At 45.7% G+C, this 25,719-nt stretch overlaps 1 protein-coding gene across 3 annotated transcripts in view; it reads left to right on the top strand.

Annotated features, from left to right (window-relative positions):
• LOC118379509 (tumor necrosis factor receptor superfamily member 19L) overlaps positions 1–17,729 on the top strand; it is a 35,487-nt gene extending 17,758 nt beyond the window's left edge. Inside the window, exons 6-12 of one of the 3 annotated variants that reach the window (XM_052468271.1) lie at positions 1,245–1,325; positions 1,960–2,038; positions 10,666–11,028; positions 14,572–14,731; positions 16,068–16,802; positions 17,068–17,335; positions 17,445–17,729. In XM_052468271.1, the coding sequence (XP_052324231.1) occupies positions 1,245–1,325; positions 1,960–2,038; positions 10,666–11,028; positions 14,572–14,731; positions 16,068–16,118 (734 nt within the window). In that variant the 3' untranslated portion in view covers positions 16,119–16,802; positions 17,068–17,335; positions 17,445–17,729. Of the gene's footprint in view, positions 1–1,244; positions 1,326–1,959; positions 2,039–10,665; positions 11,029–14,571; positions 14,732–16,059; positions 16,803–17,067 lie in introns of all 3 variants that reach the window. The other 2 variants (XM_052468269.1, XM_052468272.1) reach the window with 2 other exon arrangements.
• Positions 17,730–25,719: the final 7,990 nt, after the last annotated feature.

The following is a 25,719-nucleotide window of genomic DNA, read 5'->3' as shown; positions in this document are numbered from 1 at the left end:
CACCTTTGATAAACTCCCATATCTACTGGGTGAAATACTGTGTGATGTCATAGCAGCAAATTTGTGACCTGAGTACACAGTGGCAGAATACCTGACAACCCATAATTATGTTTATTTATTTTCCCTAAACAGAGAAACAAAGTGGCAGAATACCTGACTACCGTGACTGACCCTAAACAGAGAGTACACAGTGGCAGAATACCTGACTACATGACCCAAACCGAAGGAAGCTTAGTGAGCATAGACTTGCATATTGAGAAAGTAGGCAACCATGGCTCACTGAGAGTCAAAACACATACATCCTATGTGCACTCACACATCATCAAAATGAGGTGGAAACTGAGCTGCACTTCCACTAACCTCCTGCCCAATGTCATGACACATACATCACACTGAAGACAAACATATTTGCCTCAGATTACACAGATCCACAAAGAAGTTTGAAACACAAACCCACTGAAGTTTTGATAAACTCCCATATCTACTGGGTGAAATACATCCCACAGTGTGATGTCATCCCAGCAGCAATATTTGTGACCTGTCCCACTGCCACAAGAAAAGGGCAACCAGTGAAGAACAAACACTGTTGTCACTCAAACACATACAACCCACTAATTATGTTTATTTATTTTCCACATTCCCACTGAAGTGTCACTCTTTAAATTGAAAACACATTAAATTCAGAAACACATACATCCCACTGAAGTGTCACTCAGAACTCATCACACTGAACAGAAACACATACATCCCACTGAGATTTCACACTAAAGTTTCACTCATCTCCCACTGTTGGTGTCACAAACACATACATCACACTAAAGTGTCACCTACATCACACTTTTTACATCACATACATCACACTGAAGTGTCACTCAAACACATACATCACACTGAAGTGTCACTCAAACACATACATCACACTGAAGTGTCACTCAAACACATACATCACACTAAAGTGTCATTCAAACACATACATCACACATATTCAAATAGACAAAGACCGTCTTCATGATTTCCTTTGTGCCTCCTCTTTAATGAAAAGTAATTTTGGTTCAAATCCCTGTGGAATGTTTCCTTATTTCTAAACCCAGTTCAGTCACTGTCTGATTCCCCGGTCTGTTACTTAAAAATGGCCTGTCTTTTTCTCTGGGTAGTAATGTTGAATATTTCTCTCCCTCCGTCTCTCTTTCTCCCTCACTCCCTCTGCGCCCCCCCCCTCTCTCTCGCTCCCTCTCTCTCTGTAGGTAATGCTTGTCCCTACATCGTAGACGATCCTAATGAAGACACCATCAGTGTTCTAGTGCGCCTCATCACAGAGAAGAAAGGTACTAGTTCATTTATGATGACGTCACTGTTTCTGATGACGTCACTGTTTCTGATGACGTCACTGTTTCTGATGACGTCACTGTTTCTGATGATGTCATAGGCCTGAGCATAAAGCAACCCCTAGCCTTTACCCCTTCTGTGTTGGTTATTTGAAAGTGAAAATGATGGGTGTGGGCTCTCCTATGCCCATTACAAGGCCAGGTTTAGGCATATTGCCTAGTCTGTTCAGATCTGCAAACACAGAGAGACGTCTCTGCTAATAGGTTTGTGGGTTTTGAAACCACTAACTTCATCAATACGAGATAATAGCCAATTGAGTTTGAGCGCGGTCATCACACTGATCTGATTTCATCCACTGTCAATAATATCTTCCCTAAAGAATATCTCTCTCTGTGCGTGTGTGTGTGTGTGTGTGTGTGTGTGTGTGTGTGTGTGTGTGTGTGTGTGTGTGTGTGTGTGTGTGTGTGTGTGTGTGTGTGTGTGTGTGTGTGTGTGTGTGTGTGTGTGTGTGGTGTGGTGTGTGTGTGGGGTGGGTGGGTGGGTGGGTGGGTGGGTGGGTGGGTGCAATCACTCCTACAGTTATGTATGTAGTAATTCTAGGCAGTATTTGCTGAAGTGCTGTATGTGTTGTAGAGAATGCTGCTGCCCTGGAGGAGCTGCTACTGGAGTACGAGAGTAAACAGATGGCCATCAGCAAAGCCTCCTCAATCAAGTGAGAACCCTAAATATAATACATGCATAGACATACCTACCTTAAACAGTGTTCTGCTTAGTCCTATTGGGTGAGAGCAATGCCTGTACTCAGATCCTTCACAAAGTATTCATACCCCTTGACTTATTCTACGTTGTGTTACAGCCTGAATTCAAAATGGATGACATGTATTTTTTGCTCACGCATCTACACACAATACACAATAATGACTAAGTGAAAATATGTTTTTAGAATTTTTTGGCAAATTTATTGAAAATTAAATACAGACGTATCTCATTGACATAAGTAGTCACACCCCTGAGTCAATACTTTGTAGAAGCACCTTTGGCAGTAAATACAACTGTGAGTCTTTCTGGATAAGTCTCTAAGAGATTTCCACGCCTGGATTGTGCAACATTAGGCAATTTTTATTTTCTAAATATGTCAAGTTCTGTCAAAATGGCTGTTGGTCATTGTTAGACACTCATTTTCAGGTGTTGCCATAGTTTATCAAGCATATTTAAGACAAAACTGTAACTCTGCCACTCCGGAACGTTCACTGTCTTCTTGGTAAGCAACTCCAGTGTAGATTTGGCCTCGTGTTTTAGGTTATTGCCCAGCTGAAAGGGAAATGAATCTCCCATTGTCTGGTGGAAAGCAGAGTGAACTAAGTTTTCCTTTAGGATTCTGCCTGTGCTTAGCTCATTTCCTTTATTTTTTATCCTGAAAAACTTGCCCGTTCTTAACCATTACAAGCATACCCATAGCATGATGCAGTCACCACTATGCTTGAAAATATGGAGTGGTACTCAGTAATGTGTTGTATTGGATTTGCCCAAAACATAGCACATTTGCAGTATTACTTTAGTGCCTTGTTGCAAACAGGATGCATGTTTTTGAATTTCTTATGTACAGGCTTCCTTCTTCTCACTCTGTCAACTAGGTTAGTATTGTGGAGTAACTATAATGTTGCTGATCCATCCTGAGTGGTTTCCTTCCTCTCCGGCAACTGAGTTAGGAAGGACGTCTGTATCTTTGTAGTGACTGGGTGTATTGATACACCATCCAAAGTGTCATTAATAACTTCACCATGCTCAAAGGGATATTCAATGTATTTTGTATTTTATTTTTACCTATCTACCAATAGGTGCCCTTCATTGCCAGGAATTGGTCTTTGTGGTTCAATCTGTGTTTGAAATTCACGGCTCAACCGAGGGACATTACATATAATTGTAAATGAGGTAGTCATTCAAAAATCATGTTAAACATTATTGTTGCACACAGAATGAGTTCATGCAACATACACATTTTAAAAAACACACAAGTCCACTTTAACATTGTGGGTATTGTGAGTAAGCCAGTGACAAAACATCTTTATACAGACTCTAACACAACTAAATGTATTCATACATGGTTTTCATGTATTATATCTGTTTCCATATTATCCATGACTTTCTAGTAGAATAGACCATAATGGTTCATGAGAAAATATCCTAATTTTTTTTCTTTTTAATTTTACCTTTATTTAACCAGGCAGGTCAGTTAAGAACATATTCTTATTTTCAATGACGGCCTGGGAACAGTGGGTTAACTGCCTGTTCAGGGGCAGAACGACAGATTTGTACCTTGTCAGCTCAGGGGTTTGAACTCGCAACCTTCCGGTTACTAGTCCAACGCTCTAACCACTAGGCTACGCAAGTAATCAATTACCTCAATTGTCACCAGTTTGACATCAGAACATTGACAACAAATATATTTTGTTATATTTTGAAAATACATATATTTTCCTTAGTTTGAGAAAATATATAAAGGATATTTCATGCTGAAACCCTCATATTAAAACACTTAGTATTCACTAAATTGACAGTTTATATTTAGTATAATGATTTACAGCTTTGTCATTCTATTTTTTTTATTTTAAAATCATTTGCTTAATTATTTCATATATTTGACATGTGGTAAGGCCTCACAGTGGGCCAGAGATAATTAGACAACTGAGATAATCTGAAGTACTCAAAAGGGCCACAAGATATTTTGTGATAAATGACAAAAAAATATAGAAAGATACAAGCATTCTGGTAGCTTACTGGTAAACTTAGAAAGTTTCCAGTAATATCCCCTCCCTTTGAGATCCTATGTGAAGACTCAATAGCCCATCTAAGCCAAATGAAGTCCGTTAAGATGGTGTCTCATGAAGACATGACTGTTTGAGCTACTCCAGGAAGTGATGTTGCAGATGTCTGTGCTCGCTCATTGAGTAACTCAAGTTAAAGTCTGACCGGGGTACTGCAAGCTACAATTAATCAGGGCTGTCAAACTCCTTCCATGGAGGGCCTAGTGTCTGCTGGTTTTAGTGTTTTACTTTCAATTAAGACCTAGACAACCAGTTGTGGAAAGAGCCTTTGTAATCAGTGACCTTAGTTCATCAATCAAGTGCAAGGGAGGAGTGAAGACACTCGGTCCTCCGTGGAATCATTGTCGTCAAAACATGTTTTTATTTATACGAAGACTGACCACACAGTTTTCTTTTTTCCATTCACTAAAATGGTGGAACCCTGTTTTGAACTCCTGTGTCTTCACACAATGCCTGACAGTAGTGCTGTAAAACACAGGTTACAGGACAATGTAAAACACAGGTTACAGAACTCCTTACAGTGTCTTAGCACACAGGTTACAGGACAAGGTGAACACAGGGTGGAACCAGGTTACAGGACAGGGTATAGCACACAGGTTACAGGACAGGGTATAGAACACAGGTTACAGGACAGGGTGAACACAGGTTACAGGACTATAGCACACAGGTTAAAAGGGTATAGCACAGGTTACAGGACAATGTATGGAACACAGGTTACAGGACACAGGTTACAGGACAGGGTATAGAACAGGTTACAGGACAGGGTATAGAACACAGGTTACAGGACAGGGTATAGAACACAGGTTACAGGACAGGGTATAGAACACAGGTTACAGGACAGTGTAAAACACAGGTTACAGGACAGGGTATAGAACACAGGTTACAGGACAAGGTAAAACACAGGTACAGGAACACAGGTTACAGGACAGGGTATAGAACACAGGTTACAGGACAGGGTATAGAGAACAGGTTACAGGACAGGGTATAGAACACAGGTTAGAGAACAGGTTACAGGGTATAGAAGGGTACAGGTTACAGGACAGGGTATAGCACACAGGTTACAGGACAGGGTATAGAACACACAGGTTACAGGACAGGACAGGGTATAGAAACAGGTTACAGGACAGGGTATAGAGAACACAGGTTACAGGACAGGGACAGGGTACAGGACAGGGTAGAACAGTTACACAGGTATACAGGTTACAGGACAGGGTATAGAGAACAGGGACAGGGTATAGAGAACAGGTTACAGGACAGGGTATAGAAACAGGTTACAGGACAGGGTATAGAACACAGGTTACAGGACAGGGTATAGAACACAGGTTACAGGACAGGGTATAGAACACAGGTTACAGGACAGGGTATAGAACACAGGTTACAGGACAGGGTATAGAGAACAGGTTACAGGACAGGGTATAGAGAACAGGTTACAGGACAGGGTATAGAGAACAGGTTACAGGACAGGGTATAGAGAACAGGTTACAGGACAGGGTATAGAGAACAGGTTACAGGACAGGGTATAGAGAACAGGTTACAGGACAGGGTAGGAACAGGGACAGGGTATAGAGAACAGGTTACAGGACAGGGTATAGAACAGGTTACAGGACAGGGTATAGAACACAGGTTACAGGACAGGGTATAGAACACAGGACAGGGTATAGAACACAGGTTACAGGACAGGGTATAGAACACAGGTTACAGGACAGGGTATAGAGAACAGGTTACAGGACAGGGTATAGAGAACAGGTTACAGGACAGGGTATAGAGAACAGGTTACAGGACAGGGTATAGAGAACAGGTTACAGGACAGGGTATAGAGAACAGGTTACAGGACAGGGTATAGAGAACAGGTTACAGGACAGGGTATAGAGAACAGGTTACAGGACAGGGTATAGAGAACAGGTTACAGGACAGGGTATAGAACACAGGTTACAGGGGTATAGAACACAGGTTACAGGACAGGGTATAGAACACAGGTTACAGGACAGGGTATAGAACACAGGTTACAGGACAGGGTATAGCACAGGTTACAGGACAGGGTATAGAACACAGGTTACAGGACAGGGTATAGAGGTTACAGGACAGGTTACAGGACAGGACAGGGTATAGAGAACAGGTTACAGGACAGGACAGGGTATAGAACACAGGTTACAGGACAGGGTTACAGGTTACAGGACAGGGTATAGAACACAGGTTACAGGACAGGTGTAAAACACAGGTTACAGGACAGGGTATAGAACACAGGTTACAGGACAGGGTATAGAGAACAGGTTACAGGACAGGGTATAGAGAACAGGTTACAGGACAGGGTATAGAGAACAGGTTACAGGACAGGGTATAGAGAACAGGACAGGGGGTATAGAGAACAGGTTACAGGACAGGGTATAGAGACACAGGTTACAGGACAGGGTATAGAGAACAGGTTACAGGACAGGGTATAGGACACAGGTTACAGGACAGGGCATTTACAGGACAGGGTATAGAGAACAGGTTACAGGACAGGGTTACAGGTTACAGGGTATAGAGAAGGTTACAGGACAGGGTATAGAGAACAGGTTACAGGACAGGGTATAGAGGTTACAGGACAGGTTACAGGACAGGGTATAGAACATAGAACACAGGTTACAGGACAGGGTATAGAACACAGGTTACAGGACAGGGTACAGAACACAGGTTACAGGACAGGGTATAGAGAACAGGTTACAGGACAGGGTTAGAACACAGGTTACACAGGGTATAGAAACAGGTTACAGGACAGGGTATTTACAGGACAGGGTATAGAGAACAGGTTACAGGACAGGGTATAGAGAACAGGTTACAGGACAGGGTATAGAGAACAGGTTACAGGACAGGGTATAGAGAACAGGTTACAGGACAGGGTATAGAGAACAGGTTACAGGACAGGGTATAGAGAACAGGTTACAGGACAGGTTACAGGACAGGGTATAGAGAACAGGTTACAGGACAGGGTATAGGTTACAGGACAGGGTATAGAGAAGAGGTTACAGGACAGGGTATAGAGAACAGGTTACAGGACAGGGTATAGAGAACAGGTTACAGGACAGGGTATAGAACACAGGTTACAGGACAGGGCATAGAACACAGGTTACAGGACAGGTTACAGGACAGGGTATAGAACACAGGTTACAGGACAGGGTATAGAGAACAGGTTACAGGACAGGGTATAGAGAACAGGTTACAGGACAGGGTATAGAGAACACAGGACAGGGTATAGAACACAGGTTACAGGACAGGTATATAGAGAACAGGTTACAGGACAGGGTATAGAGAACAGGTTACAGGACAGGGTATAGAACACAGGTTACAGGACAGGGTATAGAGAACAGGTTACAGGACAGGGTATAGAGAACAGGTTACAGGACAGGGTATAGAGAACAGGTTACAGGACAGGGTATAGAGAACAGGTTACAGGACAGGGTATAGAGAACAGGTTACAGGACAGGGTATAGAGAACAGGTTACAGGACAGGGTATAGAGAACAGGTTACAGGACAGGGTATAGAACACAGGTTACAGGACAGGGTATAGAACACAGGTTACAGGACAGGGTATAGAGAACAGGTTACAGGACAGGGTATAGAGAACAGGTTACAGGACAGGGTATAGAGAACAGGTTACAGGACAGGGCATAGAACACAGGTTACAGGACAGGGTATAGAGAACAGGTTACAGGACAGGGTATAGAAACAGGTTACAGGACAGGGTATAGAGAACAGGTTACAGGACAGGGTATAGAACAGGTTACAGGACAGGGTATAGAACACAGGTTACAGGACAGGGGGTATATTACAGGAACAGGTTACAGGTTACAGGACAGGGTATAGAGAACAGGAAGGACAGGGCATAGGTTACAGGACAGGGTATAGAACACAGGTTACAGGTTAGAGAACAGGTTACAGGACAGGGTATAGAAACAGGTTACAGGACAGGGTATAGAGAACAGGTTACAGGACAGGGTATAGAAACAGGTTACAGGACAGGTTAGAACAGGTTACAGGACAGGGTATAGAGAACAGGTTACAGGACAGGGTATAGAACACAGGTTACAGGACAGGGTATAGAGAACAGGTTACAGGACAGGGTATAGAGGACAGGTTACAGGACAGGGTATAGAACACAGAGTATAGAACACAGGTTACAGGACAGGGTATAGAACACAGGTTACAGGACAGGGTATAGAACACAGGTTACAGGACAGGGTATAGAACACAGGTTACAGGACAGGGTATAGAACACAGGTTACAGGACAGGGTATAGAACACAGGTTACAGGACAGGGTATAGAGAACAGGTTACAGGACAGGGTATAGAACACAGGTTACAGGACAGGGTATAGAACACAGGGTATAGAACACAGGTTACAGGACAGGGTATAGAACACAGGTTACAGGACAGGGTATAGAACACAGGTTACAGGACAGGGTATAGAACACAGGTTACAGGACAGGGTATAGAACACAGGTTACAGGACAGGGTATAGAGAACAGGTTACAGGACAGGGTATAGAACACAGAGTATAGAACACAGGTTACAGGACAGGGTATAGAACACAGGTTACAGGACAGGGTATAGAACACAGGTTACAGGACAGGCTATAGAGAACAGGTTACAGGACAGGGTATAGAACACAGGTTACAGGACAGGGTATAGAACACAGGTTACAGGACAGGGTATAGAGAACAGGTTACAGGACAGGGTATAGAGAACAGGTTACAGGACAGGGTATAGAACACAGGTTACAGGACAGGGTATAGAACACAGGTTACAGGACAGGGTATAGAGAACAGGTTACAGGACAGGGTATAGAGAACAGGTTACAGGACAGGGTATAGAGAACAGGTTACAGGACAGGGTATAGAGAACAGGTTACAGGACAGGGTATAGAACACAGGGTATAGAACACAGGTTATTGGATAGGGTATAGAACACAGACAGCAGAAGGATATAATGTGCAGCTTAATGGAAAAGACCTTCAGATGTTCTGAAATATTCTGCTGTTCTCTCCTGTGAGTTTGTGACATTGCCTGTCAGCGTGCGTTCTGGAACGCTCTACATGCTCACACACACACACAAGCATTATGCACACACGCACACAAACAGACATACCTTTTCTGTGGTCCAGGGGTAACCAGAGGTTAGTGGGGGTCGTTGGGGTCAGAGAAGCATCACAGGACCCTCCCACACAATGGAACAATAGACAGCTCTGCACTGGGTGGTTTCATAAAGGCTGGGATGGCAGAGCCGCTTGGACACTGCATTTTAATAAAGGGAGGCTCTGCCCCTTGCCAGGCATTTCCCTGGTAGGCTAGGGGCTTCAGTAGACCAGGGGCTTCAGTAAACCAGGGGCTTCCGTAGGCCAGGGGCTTCCGTAGACCAGGGGCATCAGTAGGCCAGGGGCTTCAGAAGGCCAGGGGCTTCAGTAGGCCAGGGGCTTCAGTAGACCATGGGCTTCAGTAGACCAGGGGCTTCAGTAGACCAGGGTTTCAGTAGACCAGGGGCTTCAGTAGACCAGGGGCTTCAGTAGACCAGGGGCTTCAGTAGGCCAGGGGCTTCAGTAGGCCAGGGGCTTCAGTAGACCAGGGGCTTCAGTAGACCAGGGGCTTCAGTAGACCAGGGGTTTCAGTAGGCCAGGGGCTTCAGTAGACCAGGGGCTTCAGTAGACCAGGGGATTGAGTAGACCAGGGGCTTCAGTAGACCAGGGGCCTCAGTAGGCTAGTGGCTTCAGTAGACCAGGGGCTTCAGTAGGCCAGGGGCTTCAGTAGACCAGGGGCTTCAGTAGACCAGGGGCTTCAGTAGACCAGGTGCTTCAGTAGGCCAGGTGCATCAGTAGAACAGGGGCTTCAGTAGACCAGGGGATTCAGTAGGCCAGGTGCTTCAGTAGAACAGGGGTTTCAGTAGGCCAGGTGCTTCAGTAGACCAGGGGATTGAGTAGACCAGGGGCTTCAGTAGACCAGGGGATTCAGTAGACCAGGTGCTTCAGTAGACCAGGGGCTTCAGTAGACCAGGGGCTTCAGTAGACCAGGGGATTCAGTAGACCAGGGGCTTCAGTAGACCAGGGGATTGAGTAGACCAGGGGCTTCAGTAGACCAGGGGTTTCAGTAGGCCAGGGGCTTCAGTAGACCAGGGGATTGAGTAGACCAGGGGCTTCAGTAGGCCAAGGATTTCATTAGGCTAGTGGGGTTGGTTTCTGAAGAGGGCGATGTAGTTGGACAGAAACCAGATGTGGGGTATTGCTGTCTGTCCCTAACCTATTACACTTACACACACGCCAAAACCATGTAAAAGTGTGTGTTTTGCATGTGTGAAGCACTATGGTCATTTCCCCGTCTGTGCATACCTGCTTTTGTGTGTGTGTGTGTGTGTGTGTGTGTGTGTGTGTGTGTGTGTGTGTGTGTGTGTGTGTGTGTGTGTGTGTGTGTGTGTGTGTGTGTGTGTGTGTGTGTGTGTGCGCCTGCAAACCTGCTCATACATGTTCTCTCTCTCTCCCAACTCCAGGTTCCCGGTGCTGTCTCCGTTGACTCATTTCCTCTCCTTACCCAGACTATGTCCTCACCAGTCTCACCTCCACACCATCTCTGGTCTGTCTGGCCCCCGACATGGCTACTGCTGCTCCCGCTGTGCCCAGAAGAAATGGCCCCCCCTCGGCCCCCTCAAACCCCCAAAGTTCCTCCTGACCCCCCTCAAACCCCCTCAGTCTCTCCTGTTACCCCCTCTGGACCTCCAGAAGACCCCTCTCCTGCCCCCCGTGGACACACACCACTCCACCACTAAGATCTCCCAGACGCCCAGGGCTGGGTCAGGGTTACTCCCTGAAGGGAAGTGGAGGATTCCTGGGGAGGTGACCCGGTCTGTTGGGAGGTGAGGATGGAAACACACACACATACTGTTGCTAAGTGTGAGCATTGTGTACATACAGTTGAAGTCGAAAGTTTACATACACCTTAGCCAAATACATCTAAACCCAGTTTTTCACAATTCCTGACATTTAATCCTAGTAAAAATTCTCTGTCTTAGGTCAGTTAGGATCACCACTTTATTTTAAGAATGTGAAATGTCAGAATAATAGTGGAGAGAAGGATTTATTTCAGCTTTTATTTCTTTCATCACATCCCCAGTGGGTCAGAAGTTTACATACACTCAATTAGATATTTGGTTGCATTGCCTTTAAATTGTTGGGTCAAATGTCTCAGATAGCCTTCCACAAGCTTCCCACAATAAGTTGGATGAATTTTGGCCCATTCCTCCTGACAGAGCTGGTGTAACTGAGTCAGGTTTGTGGGCCTCCTTGCTCGCAAACACTTTTTCAGTTCTGCCCACACAGTTTCTATGGGATTGAGGTCAGGGCTTTGTGATAGTCACTCCAATACCTTGACTTTGAAGTCCTTAAGCCATTTTGCCATAACATTTGAAGTATTCTTGGGGTCAATGTCCATTTGGAAGACCCATATGCGACCAAGCTTTAACTTCCTGACTGTCTTGAGATGTTGCTTCAATATATTCACATAATTTTCCTTCTCATGAAGCCATCTATTTTGTGAAGTGCAACAGTCTCTCCTGCAGCAAAGCACCCCCACAACATGATGCTGCCACCCCCGTGCTTCACGGTTGGGATGGTGTCCTCCGGCTTGCAAGCCTCCCCCTCTTTCCTCCAAACATAACGATGGTCATTATGGCCAAACAGTTCTATTTTTGTTTCATCAGACCAGAGGACATTTGTCTAAAAAGTACCATCTTTGTCCCCATGTGCAGTTGCAAACCGTAGTCGGCCTTTTTTATGGCGGTTTTGGAGCAGGGGCTTCTTCCTTGCTGAGTGGCCTTTCAGGTTATGTCGATATAGGACCCGTTTTACTGTGGATATACAGTGGGGCAAAAAAGTATTTTGTCAGCTACCAATTGTGCAAGTTCTCCCACTTAAAAAGATGAGAGAGGCCTGGAATTTTCATCATAGATACACTTCAACTATGACAGACAAAATGAGAAGAAAAAAATCCAGAAAATCACATTGTAGGATTTTTAATGAATTTATTTTCAAATTATGGTGGAAAATAAGTATTTGGTCAATAACAAAAGTTTATCTCAATACTTTGTTATATACCCTTTGTTGGCAATGACAGAGGTCAAACGTTGACTCAAATGATGTCAATTATCCTATCAGACACTTCTAAAGCCATGACATCATTTTCTGTAATTTTCCAAGCTGTTTAATTAAAGGCACAGTCAACTTAGTGTATGTAAACTTCTGACCCACTGGAATTGTGATACAGTGAAATAATCTGTCTGTAAACAATTGTTGGAAAAATTACTTGTGTCATGCACAAAGTAGATGTCCTAACCGACTTGCCAAAACTATAGTTTCTGAACAAGAAATTTGTGGAGCGGTTGAAAAATGAGTTTTAATGAGTGTATGTAAACTTCCGACTTCAACTGTACGTAGGCATATCCATGCACCGTATATATCCATGCACCGTATATATCCATGCACCGTATATATCCATGCACCGTATATATCCATGCACCGTATATATCCATGCACCGTATATATCCATGCACCGTATATCCATGCACCGTATATATCCATGCACTGTATATATCCATGCACTGTATATATCCATGCACTGTATATATCCATGCACTGTATATATCCATGCACTGTATATATCCATGCACTGTATATATCCATGCACTGTATATATCCATGCACTGTATATATCCATGCACTGTATATATCCATGCACTGTATATATCCATGCACCGTATATATCCATGCACTGTATATATCCATGCACCGTATATATCCATGCACCGTATATATCCATGCACCGTATATATCCATGCACCGTATATATCCATGCACCGTATATATCCATGCACCGTATATATCCATGCACCGTATATATCCATGCACTGTATATATCCATGCACCGTATATATCCATGCACTGTATATATCCATGCACTGTATATATCCATGCACTGTATATATCCATGCACTGTATATATCCATGCACTGTATATATCCATGCACTGTATATATCCATGCACCGTATATATCCATGCACTGTATATATCCATGCACTGTATATATCCATGCATGCATGCACTGTATATATCCATGCACTGTATATATCCATGCACCGTATATATCCATGCACCGTATATATCCATGCACTGTATATATCCATGCACTGTATATATCCATGCACTGTATATATCCATGCACTGTATATATCCATGCACTGTATATATCCATGCACTGTATATATCCATGCACCGTATATATCCATGCACTGTATATATCCATGCACCGTATATATCCATGCACTGTATATATCCATGCACTGTATATATCCATGCACTGTATATATCCATGCACCGTATATATCCATGCACTGTATATATCCATGCACTGTATATATCCATGCACCGTATATATCCATGCACTGTATATATCCATGCACTGTATATATCCATGCACTGTATATATCCATGCACTGTATATATCCATGCACTGTATATATCCATGCACTGTATATATCCATGCACTGTATATATCCATGCACTGTATATATCCATGCACTGTATATATCCATGCACTGTATATATCCATGCACTGTATATATCCATGCACCGTATATATCCATGCACCGTATATATCCATGCACTGTATATATCCATGCACTGTATATATCCATGCACCGTATATATCCATGCACCGTATATATCCATGCACCGTATATCCATGCACCGTATATCCATGCACCGTATATCCATGCACTGTATATATCCATGCACTGTATATATCCATGCACTGTATATATCCATGCACCGTATATATCCATGCACCGTATATCCATGCACTGTATATATCCATGCACTGTATATATCCATGCACTGTATATATCCATGCACTGTATATATCCATGCACCGTATATATCCATGCACCACTGTATATATCCATGCACTGTATATATCCATGCACTGTATATATCCATGCACCGTATATATCCATGCACCGTATATATCCATGCACCATATATCCATGCACTGTATATATCCATGCACTGTATATATCCATGCACTGTATATATCCATGCACTGTATATCCATGCACCGTATATATCCATGCACCGTATATATCCATGCACTGTATATATCCATGCACCGTATATATCCATGCACCGTATATATCCATGCACCGTATATCCATGCACTGTATATATCCATGCACCGTATATATCCATGCACCGTATATATCCATGCACCGTATATATCCATGCACCATATATCCATGCACTGTATATATCCATGCACCGTATATATCCATGCACTGTATATATCCATGCACCGTATATATCCATGCACTGTATATATCCATGCACCAATCTTCCGTTTGATTGACAGGTTTCAGGTGGCTCAGATTCAGGAGCAGAGGCCTGGTTCCGTGGAGATGACGTTCTGCCCAGAGTCGAGTGACTCAGACCCAGTGGAGGATTCATCTCTGCTGGGGGCGAACAAGTCATCCTCGTCATCATCCTCACCAGCTGCCAGGGGTACACAGGAGGTGATGGTTACTTCCTGTCTTGCTGATACTCCCTCTCGTTTTATTTTCACTTCCTCTCTTCCTCTTTCCAGTCCACAGAACAATCTGCTTCTTGAGTTCTCTCAGGAGACCCTGGCAGCACACAGAGGAGATCATATTCTTCTAGTGACTGCTGAATTATGGAATAGTAACACATTGCCTGTCATTGTGGTGCTGGGAAGAACTCCCTCAACAACACACACTCACTCCCTAGTTAGTCATCAGTGACAAAAACACACATGTCTAGCTCAGCAGGTTTAAATGTGACACACACAATCACGACACACTTACGGTTTGTCAGTGCTGACGAGTGAATGAATTAAATTGTATTTTTGCATCAAATTGCCAGTTGGCATCCCATCCCTGACAGTTAGTGACGAAGCTACTGACCCCTGGTGGTGACATTGGGAACACACACACACACACCACCTCTCAAGTCCTGCCTGTAAGTCACATTCCCATGAATCAACATCCTGTGAGTCAACGATCAACCATTCTAATAATCTCTCTCTCTGTCTCTCTCTGTCTCTCTCTGTCTCTCTCTCTCTCTCTCTCTGTCTCTCTCTGTCTCTCTCTGTCTCTCTCTCTCTCTCTCTCTCTCTCTCTCTCTCTCTCTCTCTCTCTCTCTCTCTCTCTCTCTCTCTCTCTCTCTCTCTCTCTCTCTCTCTCTCTCTCTCTCTCTCTCTGTCTCTGTCTCTCTCGCTCTCTCTCTGTCTCTCGCTCTCTCCTATCTGTCTCTCTCTCTGTCTCTCCGTGTCTCTCTCTCTCTCTCTCTGTCTTTCTCTCGCTCTTGTCTCTCTCCTATCTGTCCCTCTGTCTGTCTCTATCTGTCTCTCTCTCTGTCTTTCTCTCGCTCTCTCTCTCTCTCTCTCTCTCTCTCGCTCTCTCTCTCTCTGTCTTTCTCTCGCTCTCCTATCTGTCTCTCTCCTATCTGTCTCTTTCCTATCTGTCTCTCTGTCTGTCTCTATCTGTCTCTCTATCTGTCTTTCTCTCGCTCTCTCTCTCTCTCTCTGTCTTTCTCTGTCTGTCTGTCTCTATCTGTCTCTCTCTCTGTCTTTCTCTCGCTCTCTCTCTATCTGTCTCTCTGTCTGTCTCTATCTGTCTCTCTCTGTCTCTCTCTCTGTCTCTCTCTCTGTCTTTCTCTCTCTGTCTCTCTCTCTCTCTCTCTCTCTCTCTCTCTGTCTCTCTCTCGCTCTCTCTCCTATCTGTCTCTCTCCTATCTGTCTCTCTCTGTCTCTCTGTCTGTCTCTCTCTCTCTCTGTCTCTCTCTCTCTGTCTCTCTCTCTTTCCACTTGCTCTCTCTCTTACAGGTTAACAGCTAAACATTCGCAGAGAGGAATGCTGGGTAAAAATAACTCTACCTCGCTGATCGATGGATGTGATAGGATTCCAAAATGGCGACCAGAGAGGTTGTGATTTGGGAAGTTAGCCTGGTGCCAGACAAAGGGAAACCCTTGTATTTTAACACAAACAAGTTGTATCTATTCCTATTGTCTTTAGAGGCAGGGAGAAGAGAGGAGGAACAAACTATGAATTAACCCAACCGTGTGGTCAACACAGTCTGCACTCGACACTGTGCAATACACACACACACACACACACACACACACACACACATGGGGGTAGGCCTACACACATAGAACACATACAAAAAAGAACAAGTATTATTATAGGAAACAACTCTAATTTGTAGTGTAGAGAACTTTTAATAATTTTTCTAACACTTTCAGCTGTTTTGACTTGTTATATTTGAAACGCTGATTAGCGTAAGTTTTAGGCCTTCTTGATAATGTTGAATGTAGTCTCCAACATTGATAGACATAATGATATACAAACAGCATGAACTACATGTTGTATTCTTTAGCTCTTATAGATGGCATTTAACTTCATTTAGTTTCTGATTAAAGATTAACATTTGGTAACAGCAGTGTAAATGACTGTATATATGTACATAGGGCTGTGAATATTGAAACTCTTAGATTTGACCAGAGGAGGGTCGGACAGCGACAGGGAGAGGGTCAGGGAGAGGGTCAGGGAGGAGGTCAGGGAGGAGGTCAGGGAGGCGGTCAGGGAGGCGGTCAGGGAGGAGGTCAGGGGGAGAGTCAGGGAGAGGGTCAGGGAGAGGGTCAGGGAGAGGGTCAGGGAGAGGGTCAGGGAGGAGGTCAGGGAGAAGGTCAGGGAGAGGGTCAGGGAGAGAGGTCAGGGAGAGAGTCAGGGAGGAGGTCAGGGAGAGAGTCAGGGAGGAGGTCAGGGACAGAGTCAGGGAGGAGGTCAGGGAGGGAGTCAGGGAGGAGGTCAGGGAGAGAATCAGGGAGGAGGTCAGGGAGAGAATCAGGGAGGAGGTCAGGGAGAGGGTCAGGGACAGAGTCAGGAACAGGACAGGACAGGACAGGGTCAGGAACAGGACAGAGTCAGTCAGGGACAGAGTCAGTCAGGGACAGAGTCAGTCAGGGACAGAGTCAGTCAGGGACAGCGTCAGTCAGGGACAGCGTCAGTCAGGGACAGCGTCAGTCAGGGACAGCGTCAGTCAGGGACAGCGTCAGTCAGGGACAGCGTCAGTCAGGGACAGGGCAGTCAGGGACAGCAGTCAGGGACAGCGTCAGTCAGGGACAGCGTCAGTCAGGGACAGCGTCAGTCAGGGACAGCGTCAGTCAGGGACAGCGTCAGTCAGGGACAGAGTCAGTCAGGGACAGAGTCAGTCAGGGACAGCGTCAGTCAGGGACAGCGTCAGTCAGGGACAGCGTCAGTCAGGGACAGCGTCAGTCAGGGACAGCGTCAGTCAGGGACAGGACAGCGTCAGTCAGGGACAGGACAGCGTCAGTCAGGGACAGCGTCAGTCAGGGACAGGACAGCGTCAGTCAGGGACAGGACAGCGTCAGTCAGGGACAGCGTCAGGGACAGGACAGAGTCAGGGACAGGACAGAGTCAGGGACAGGACAGAGTCAGGGACAGGACAGAGTCAGGGACAGGACAGAGTCAGGGACAGGACGGGGACAGGACAGAGTCAGTCAGGGACAGAGTCAGTCAGGGACGGTGTCAGGAACCGAGTCAGGGACAGGGCAGAGTCAGGGACTGGACAGAGTCGGGGACTGGACAGAGTCGGGGACTGGACAGAGTCGGGGACAGGACAGAGTCGGGGACAGGACAGAGTCGGGGACAGGACAGAGTCAGGGACTGGACAGAGTCGGGGACTGGACAGAGTCAGGGGACAGGACAGAGTCAGGGACTGGGACAGAGTCAGTCAGGGACAGAGTCAGTCAGGGACAGAGTCAGGGACAGGACAGACGGGGACAGGACAGAGTCAGGGACAGGACAGAGTCAGGGGACAGGACAGAGTCAATCAGGGACAGAGTCAGGGACAGGGACAGAGTCAGTCTGGACAGAGTCAGGGACTGGGCAGAGTCGGGGACAGGACAGAGTCGGGGACTGGACAGAGTCAGGGACTGGGACAGAGTCAGGGACAGGGACAGAGTCAGGACAGGACAGAGTCGGGGACTGGGGACAGAGTCGGGGACTGGACAGAGTCGGGGACTGGACAGAGTCGGGGACTGGACAGAGTCGGGGACAGGACAGAGTCGGGGACAGGACAGAGTCGGGGACAGGACAGAGTCGGGGACAGGACAGAGTCCGTCGGGGACAGGACAGAGTCGGGGACAGGACAGAGTCCGTCGGGGACAGGACAGAGTCCGTCGGGGACAGGACAGAGTCCGTCGGGGACAGGACAGAGTCCGTCGGGGACAGGACAGAGTCAGTCGGGGACAGGACAGAGTCAGTCGGGGACTGGACAGAGTCAGTCGGGGACTGGACAGAGTCGGGGACAGGACAGAGTCGGGGACAGGACAGAGTCGGGGACAGGACAGAGTCGGGGACAGGACAGAGTCGGGGACAGGACAGAGTCGGGGACAGGACAGAGTCGGGGACAGGACAGAGTCGGGGACAGGACAGAGTCGGGGACAGGACAGAGTCGGGGACTGGACAGAGTCGGGGACTGGACAGAGTCGGGGACTGGACAGAGTCGGGGACTGGACAGAGTCGGGGACAGGACAGAGTCGGGGACAGGACAGAGTCGGGGACAGGACAGAGTCGGGGACTGGACAGAGTCGGGGACAGGACAGAGCCAGGGACAGGACAGAGTCAGGGGACAGGACAGAGCCGGGACAGGACAGAGTCAGGGACTGGACAGAGTCAGGGGACTGGACAGAGTCGGGGACTGGACAGAGTCGGGGACAGGACAGAGTCAGGGGACAGGACAGAGTCGGGGACAGGACAGAGTCGGGGACAGGACAGAGCCGGGGACAGGACAGAGTCAGGGACTGGGACAGAGTCGGGGACTGGACAGAGTCAGGGGACTGGACAGAGTCAGTCACTGGGACAGAGTCGGGGACAGGACAGAGTCGGGGACAGGACAGAGTCGGGGACAGGACAGAGTCGGGGACTGGGGACAGAGTCAGGGGACTGGACAGAGTCGGGGACTGGACAGAGTCGGGGACTGGACAGAGTCGGGGACTGGACAGAGTCGGGGACAGGACAGAGTCGGGGACTGGACAGAGTCGGGGACTGGACAGAGTCGGGGACAGGACAGAGTCGGGGACTGGACAGAGTCGGGGACTGGACAGAGTCGGGGACTGGACAGAGTCGGGGACAGGACAGAGTCAGTCGGGGACAGGACAGAGTCAATCGGGGACAGCACAGCGTCGGGGACAGGACAGAGTCGGGGACAGGACAGAGTCGGGGACAGGACAGAGTCAGTCAGGGACAGGACAGTAAGGGACAGGGTGTGGGTTTGCCAGTAGTTTGCGGTGCCTCTTTTGACGCACTTAAGTATGTCCCAGGCATTTTGGGGGAGATGTGCTTTGTCCTGTGACTTCCTCTCTCCTGGCGTGTCACAGATCTAGGATCAGTTGACCCTCCCAGCTACACTGACCATTGATTAGTGGCATCCTACTCCATGTGGCACTTAGCTCAAACCATGACCTCACTTCCTGCCTTGTGACAATTGCCTTTCAACAAACATAGACTAAGTTATTAGGATAATCAACAAGTCTCTTTTGCCCCCACAGAGAAAGCACTACAGATGCATTATTCATTCCTTGGACAGTCAACTGTTATTATGTATTGCTACACACACACACACACACACACACAAACAAACTGTCTTACAGAGTCAGAGCATGCAGACAGACACTATCATCTCTGGGTAATCTGAGTAAAAACTGTATTCTCAGTCCTCCTAAAGGGAACTACATTATCATAGGAATATTTAGACTTTGACCATCTCAATGTCCCTCAGCTGCATTTCAAGTGTTTTTACTTGCGTTTTTTGTTTGTTATTTGAATAGATTTCCGAGTAGAGAGGCTGACGGAGCTGCTTCACTGTGGAAACACTTTGGCTTTTGCCGTTTACATTTGATAAAGGGTGGATGATGATCAGGATCTAGTTGAACTATTTTTTATATTCTGTATGTTGCTGTTTTTGCCATTTAGAACCATTGGTCTGGATTTGATCATTTTTATTGGTTGAACATTTACATGTTTTTATCTGATTTATTATAATAAATGTTATAAACTGAAGTGTTGCAGAAAGGAAAACAACTCATCTTCTTTACATTGTAGATTTGTATTTATTATGATATTGCATTTTTCTCTATGATATTTCTACTCTTGAAATAAATGAGCGGTTTATTTTGACTTGTCTGCGTGTGATTTTTGTTATAATGCATGAACTTTCCATGGTAAACACACGTGTGAGTCTATATGAGCCCATGGTAAACACGCGTGTGAGTCTATATGAGCCCATGGTAAACACGCGTGTGAGTCTACACCCATGGTAAACACACAGTCTATATGAGCCCACGGTAAACAAACGTGTGAGTCCCCATGGAAACATGCAGTGAGACTATATCAGCCCTGGTAAACACGTGTGAATCTGGTAAAAACTGTGAGTCTATAGTCCCCAAAGGTAACTGCGTGTCTATAGGAGCCCATTTAAACACGCGTGTGAGTCATCTCAATGTCCCTGAGTCTGCATTTGAGCCCAAGGTTTTTACACGCGTGTGTTTGTCTATTTGAGCCCATAAACATGCGTGAGTCTATATGAGCCCATGGTAAACACGCGTGTGAGTCTATATGAGCCCATGGTAAATTTGAGTATGAGCCCATGGTAAACACGCGTGTGAGTCTATATGAGCCCATGGTAAACACGCGTGTGAGTCTATGATGAGCCTAGTAAAACTATTTTTATATTCTGTATGTTGCTGTTTTTGAGCCATTTAAACATTGGTCTATTTGATATTTTTACGCGTGTGAACATTTCCATGTTTTCTATCTGATTTATTATAATAAATGTTATAAACTGAAGTGTTGAGTCTAAAGCACATGGTAAACAACTCATCTTCTTTACATTGTAAACATTTGTATTTATTATGATATTGCATTTTCTATGATAGCCAGGGTCTACGCTTGAAATAAATGAGTGTGTGAGTCTATATGAGCCCATGGTAAACACGCGTGTGAGTCTATATGAGCCCATGGTAAACACGCGTGTGAGTCTATATGAGCCCATGGTAAACACGTGTGTGAGTCTATATGAGCCCATGGTAAACACGCGTGTGAGTCTATATGAGCCCATGGTAAACACGCGTAAACACGTGAGTCTATATGAGCCCAGGTAAACACGCGTGTGAGTCTATATGAGCTAGGGTAAACACGCATGAGCCACGGTAAACACGGTAAACACACGTGTGAGTCTATATGAGCCCATGGTAAACACGCGTGAGTCTATATGAGCCCATGGTAAACACGCGTGTGAGTCTATATGAGCCCACGGTAAACACGCGTGTGAGTCTATATGAGCCCATGGTAAACACGCGTGTGAGTCTATATGAGCCCATGGTAAACACGCGTGTGAGTCTATATGAGCCCACGGTAAACACGCGTGTGAGTCTATATGAGCCCATGGTAAACACGCATGTGAGTCTATATGAGCCCATGGTAAACACGCGTGTGAGTCTATATGAGCCCATGGTAAACACGCGTGTGAGTCTATATGAGCCCATGGTAAACACGCGTGAGTCTATATGAGCCCACGGTAAACACGCGTGTGAGTCTATATGAGCCCATGGTAAACACGCGTGTGAGTCTATATGAGCCCACGGTAAACACGCGTGTGAGTCTATATGAGCCCACGGTAAACACGTGTGTGAGTCTATATGAGCCAGGGTAAACATGCATGTGAGTCTATATGAGCCCACGGTAAACACGCGTGTGAGTCTATATGAGCCCACGGTAAACACGCGTGAGTCTATATGAGCCAGGGTAAACACGCGTGTGAGTCTATATGAGCCCATGGTAAACACGTGTGAGTATATGAGCCAGGGTAAACACGCGTGTGAGTCTATATGAGCACATGGTAAACACGTGTGAGTCTATATGAGCCCACGGTAAACACGTGTGAGTCTATATGAGCCCACGGTAAACACGCGTGTGAGTCTATATGAGCCCATGGTAAACACGCGTGAGTCTATATGAGCCCACGGTAAACACGCGTGAGTCTATATGAGCCAGGGTAAACACGTGTGTGAGTCTATATGAGCACATGGTAAACACGTGTGAGTCTATATGAGCCCACGATAAACACGCGTGAGTCTATATGAGCCCATGGTAAACACGCGTGTGAGTCTATATGAGCCCATGGTAAACACGTGTGTGAGTCTATATGAGCCCAAGGTAAACACGCGTGTGAGTCTATATGAGCCCATGGTAAACACGCGTGTGAGTCTATATGAGCCAGGGTAAACACGTGTGTGAGTCTATATGAGCCAGGGTAAACATGCGTGTGAGTCTATATGAGCCAGGGTAAACACGTGTGTGAGTCTATATGAGCTAGGGTAAACACGCATGTGAGTCTATATGAGACCACGGTAAACACGCGTGAGTCTATATGAGCCCACGGTAAACACGCGTGAGTCTATATGAGCCCACGGTAAACACGCGTGAGTCTATATGAGCCCATGGTAAACACGCGTGTGAGTCTATATGAGCCCATGGTAAACACGCGTGTGAGTCTATATGAGCCCATGGTAAACACACGTGTGAGTCTATATGAGCCAGGGTAAACACGCGTGTGAGTCTATATGAGCCAGGGTAAACACGTGTGTGAGTCTATATGAGCCAGGGTAAACATGCATGTGAGTCTATATGAGCCCACGGTAAACACGCGTGTGAGTCTATATGAGCCAGGGTAAACACGCGTGTGAGTCTATATGAGCCAGGGTAAACACGCGTGTGAGTCTATATGAGCCCACGGTAAACATGCGTGTGAGTCTATATGAGCCCATGGTAAACACGCGTGTGAGTCTATATGAGCCCACGGTAAACACGCGTGTGAGTCTATATGAGCCAGGGTAAACACGCGTGTGAGTCTATATGAGCCAGGGTAAACACGCGTGTGAGTCTATATGAGCCAGGGTAAACACGCGTGTGAGTCTATATGAGCCAGGGTAAACACGCGTGTGAGTCTATATGAGCCAGGGTAAACACGCGTGTGAGTCTATATGAGCCAGGGTAAACACGCGTGTGAGTCTATATGAGCCAGGGTAAACACGCGTGTGAGTCTATATGAGCCAGGGTAAACACGCGTGTGAGTCTATATGAGACCATGGTAAACAAGCGTGTGAGTCTATATGAGCCAGGGTAAACACGCGTGTGAGTCTATATGAGCCAGGGTAAACACGCGTGTGAGTCTATATGAGACCATGGTAAACACGCGTGTGAGTCTATATGAGACCATGGTAAACACGCGTGTGAGTCTATATGAGCCCACGGTAAACACGCGTGTGAGTCTATATGAGCCAGGGTAAACACGCGTGTGAGTCTATATGAGCCAGGGTAAACACGCGTGTGAGTCTATATGAGCCATGGTAAACACGCGTGGAGTCTAAAGCACGGTAAACACGCGTGTGAGTCTATATGAGCCAGGGTAAACACGCGTGTGAGTCTATATGAGCCCACGGTAAACACGCGTGTGAGTCTATATGAGCCAGGGTAAACACGCGTGTGAGTCTATATGAGCCAGGGTAAACACGCGTGTGAGTCTATATGAGCCAGGGTAAACACGCGTGTGAGTCTATATGAGCCAGGGTAAACACGCGTGTGAGTCTATATGAGCCAGGGTAAACACGCGTGTGAGTCTATATGAGACCATGGTAAACACGCGTGTGAGTCTATATGAGCCAGGGTAAACACGCGTGTGAGTCTATATGAGCCAGGGTAAACACGCGTGTGAGTCTATATGAGCCAGGGTAAACACGCGTGTGAGTCTATATGAGGGCCAAAAAAATAAAGGCCGTCGACAAACATTGATTATGACATGGATGATGTGAACAAAAACTGCTCAAATATGGATGATGTTGACAACCATTGATCCACTACCAGCACAGTAAATTGACAGGATGTTAAATACGTTGACAGGATGTTAAGTGAGCCTTTAGTGCCCTTTAGTGCAGTATGGGAAATCTTCGCACAAAGCAATACTTGGTCCCATATTTCATGACCTGAAATAGAAGATACCAGAAATGTTCCACACGCACAAGAAGCTTTTTTCTCTCAAATGTTGTGCACAAATTTACATACCTGTTATTGAGCATTTATCCTTTCCATCCACCTGACAGGTGTGGCATATCAAGAAGCTGAGTAAACATCATAATTACACAAATGCACCTTGTGCAGAGACAATAAAAGGCCACTCTAAAATGTGCAAATTTGTCACAACACAACGTCACTGATGTCTCAAGTTTTGAGGGAGCGTGCAATTGGCAGGCTGACCATGAATGTTCACCAGAGCTGTTGCAATATAATTTAATCATAATTTCTCCAATGTGATTATAGAGAATATAGCAGTACGTCTAACCAGCCTCAAACCACAGACCATGTGTAATCACTCTGCTGCAGAGGATAAGTTCATTACAATTATCTGCACCTCAGAAATTGCAGTCCAAATAAATGCTTCACAGAGTTCAAGTAACAGATACATCTCAACATCAACTGTTCAGAGACTGTGTGAATCAGGCCTTTATGGTTGAATTGCTGGAAAAGAAAACGCTACTAAAGGACACCAATAAGAAGAAGAGACTTGCTTGGGCCAAGAAACACGAGCAATGGACATTAGACCGGTGGAAATCTGTCCTTTGGTCTGCTGAGTCCAAATTTGAGACTTTTGGTTCCAACCTTCGTGTGTTTGTGAGACGCAGAGTAGGTGAACGGATGATCTCCGCAAGTGTGGTTCCCACCGTGAAGCATGGAGGAGGAGGTGTGATGGTGTGGGGGTGCTTTGCTGGTGACACTGTATGTGATTTATTTAGAATTCAAGGAACACTTACCCAGCATGGCTACCACAGCATTCTGCAGTGATACGCCATCCCATCTGGTTTGCGCTTAGTGGGACTATCATTTTGTTCTTCAACACGACAATTACCCAACACACCTCCAGACTGTGTAAGAGCTATTTGACTGAGAAGGAGAGTGATGGAGTGCATCAGATGACCTGGCCTCTACAATCATCTGACCTCAACTCATTTGAGATGGTTTGGGATGAGTTGGACCGAAGAGTGACAGAAAAGCAGCCATGATTTGTTGGATTTTGTTTAATTTGTTTAAAAAAAAATTGGTTGCTACATGATTCCCATATGTGTTATTTCATAGTTTTGATGTCTTCACTATTATTCTACCCTTTAGAAATAAAGAAAACCCCTTGAATGAGTAGGTGTTCTAAACTTTTGACTGGTACTGTATATAAAAATAATACTATATATGAATAAAAAAATTTAAGTTATTCAAGTATAAATTACCAAAGTTATGATAGATTGCTATAGATTTTTTGTTAAGTACCAAAATTACTGAAGATTCTGGTATCTTTGGTAAATTACAGGTAGCATTGTTTAAGCATGAGTTTTTTCTCTGTAATTTGTAGTCGT

This window comes from Oncorhynchus keta, chromosome 18 (genome assembly GCF_023373465.1).
Source record: "Oncorhynchus keta strain PuntledgeMale-10-30-2019 chromosome 18, Oket_V2, whole genome shotgun sequence".
NCBI classification, from domain to species: Eukaryota; Metazoa; Chordata; class Actinopteri; order Salmoniformes; family Salmonidae; genus Oncorhynchus; species Oncorhynchus keta.
This window is presented reverse-complemented; position numbering and strand designations above follow the sequence as displayed.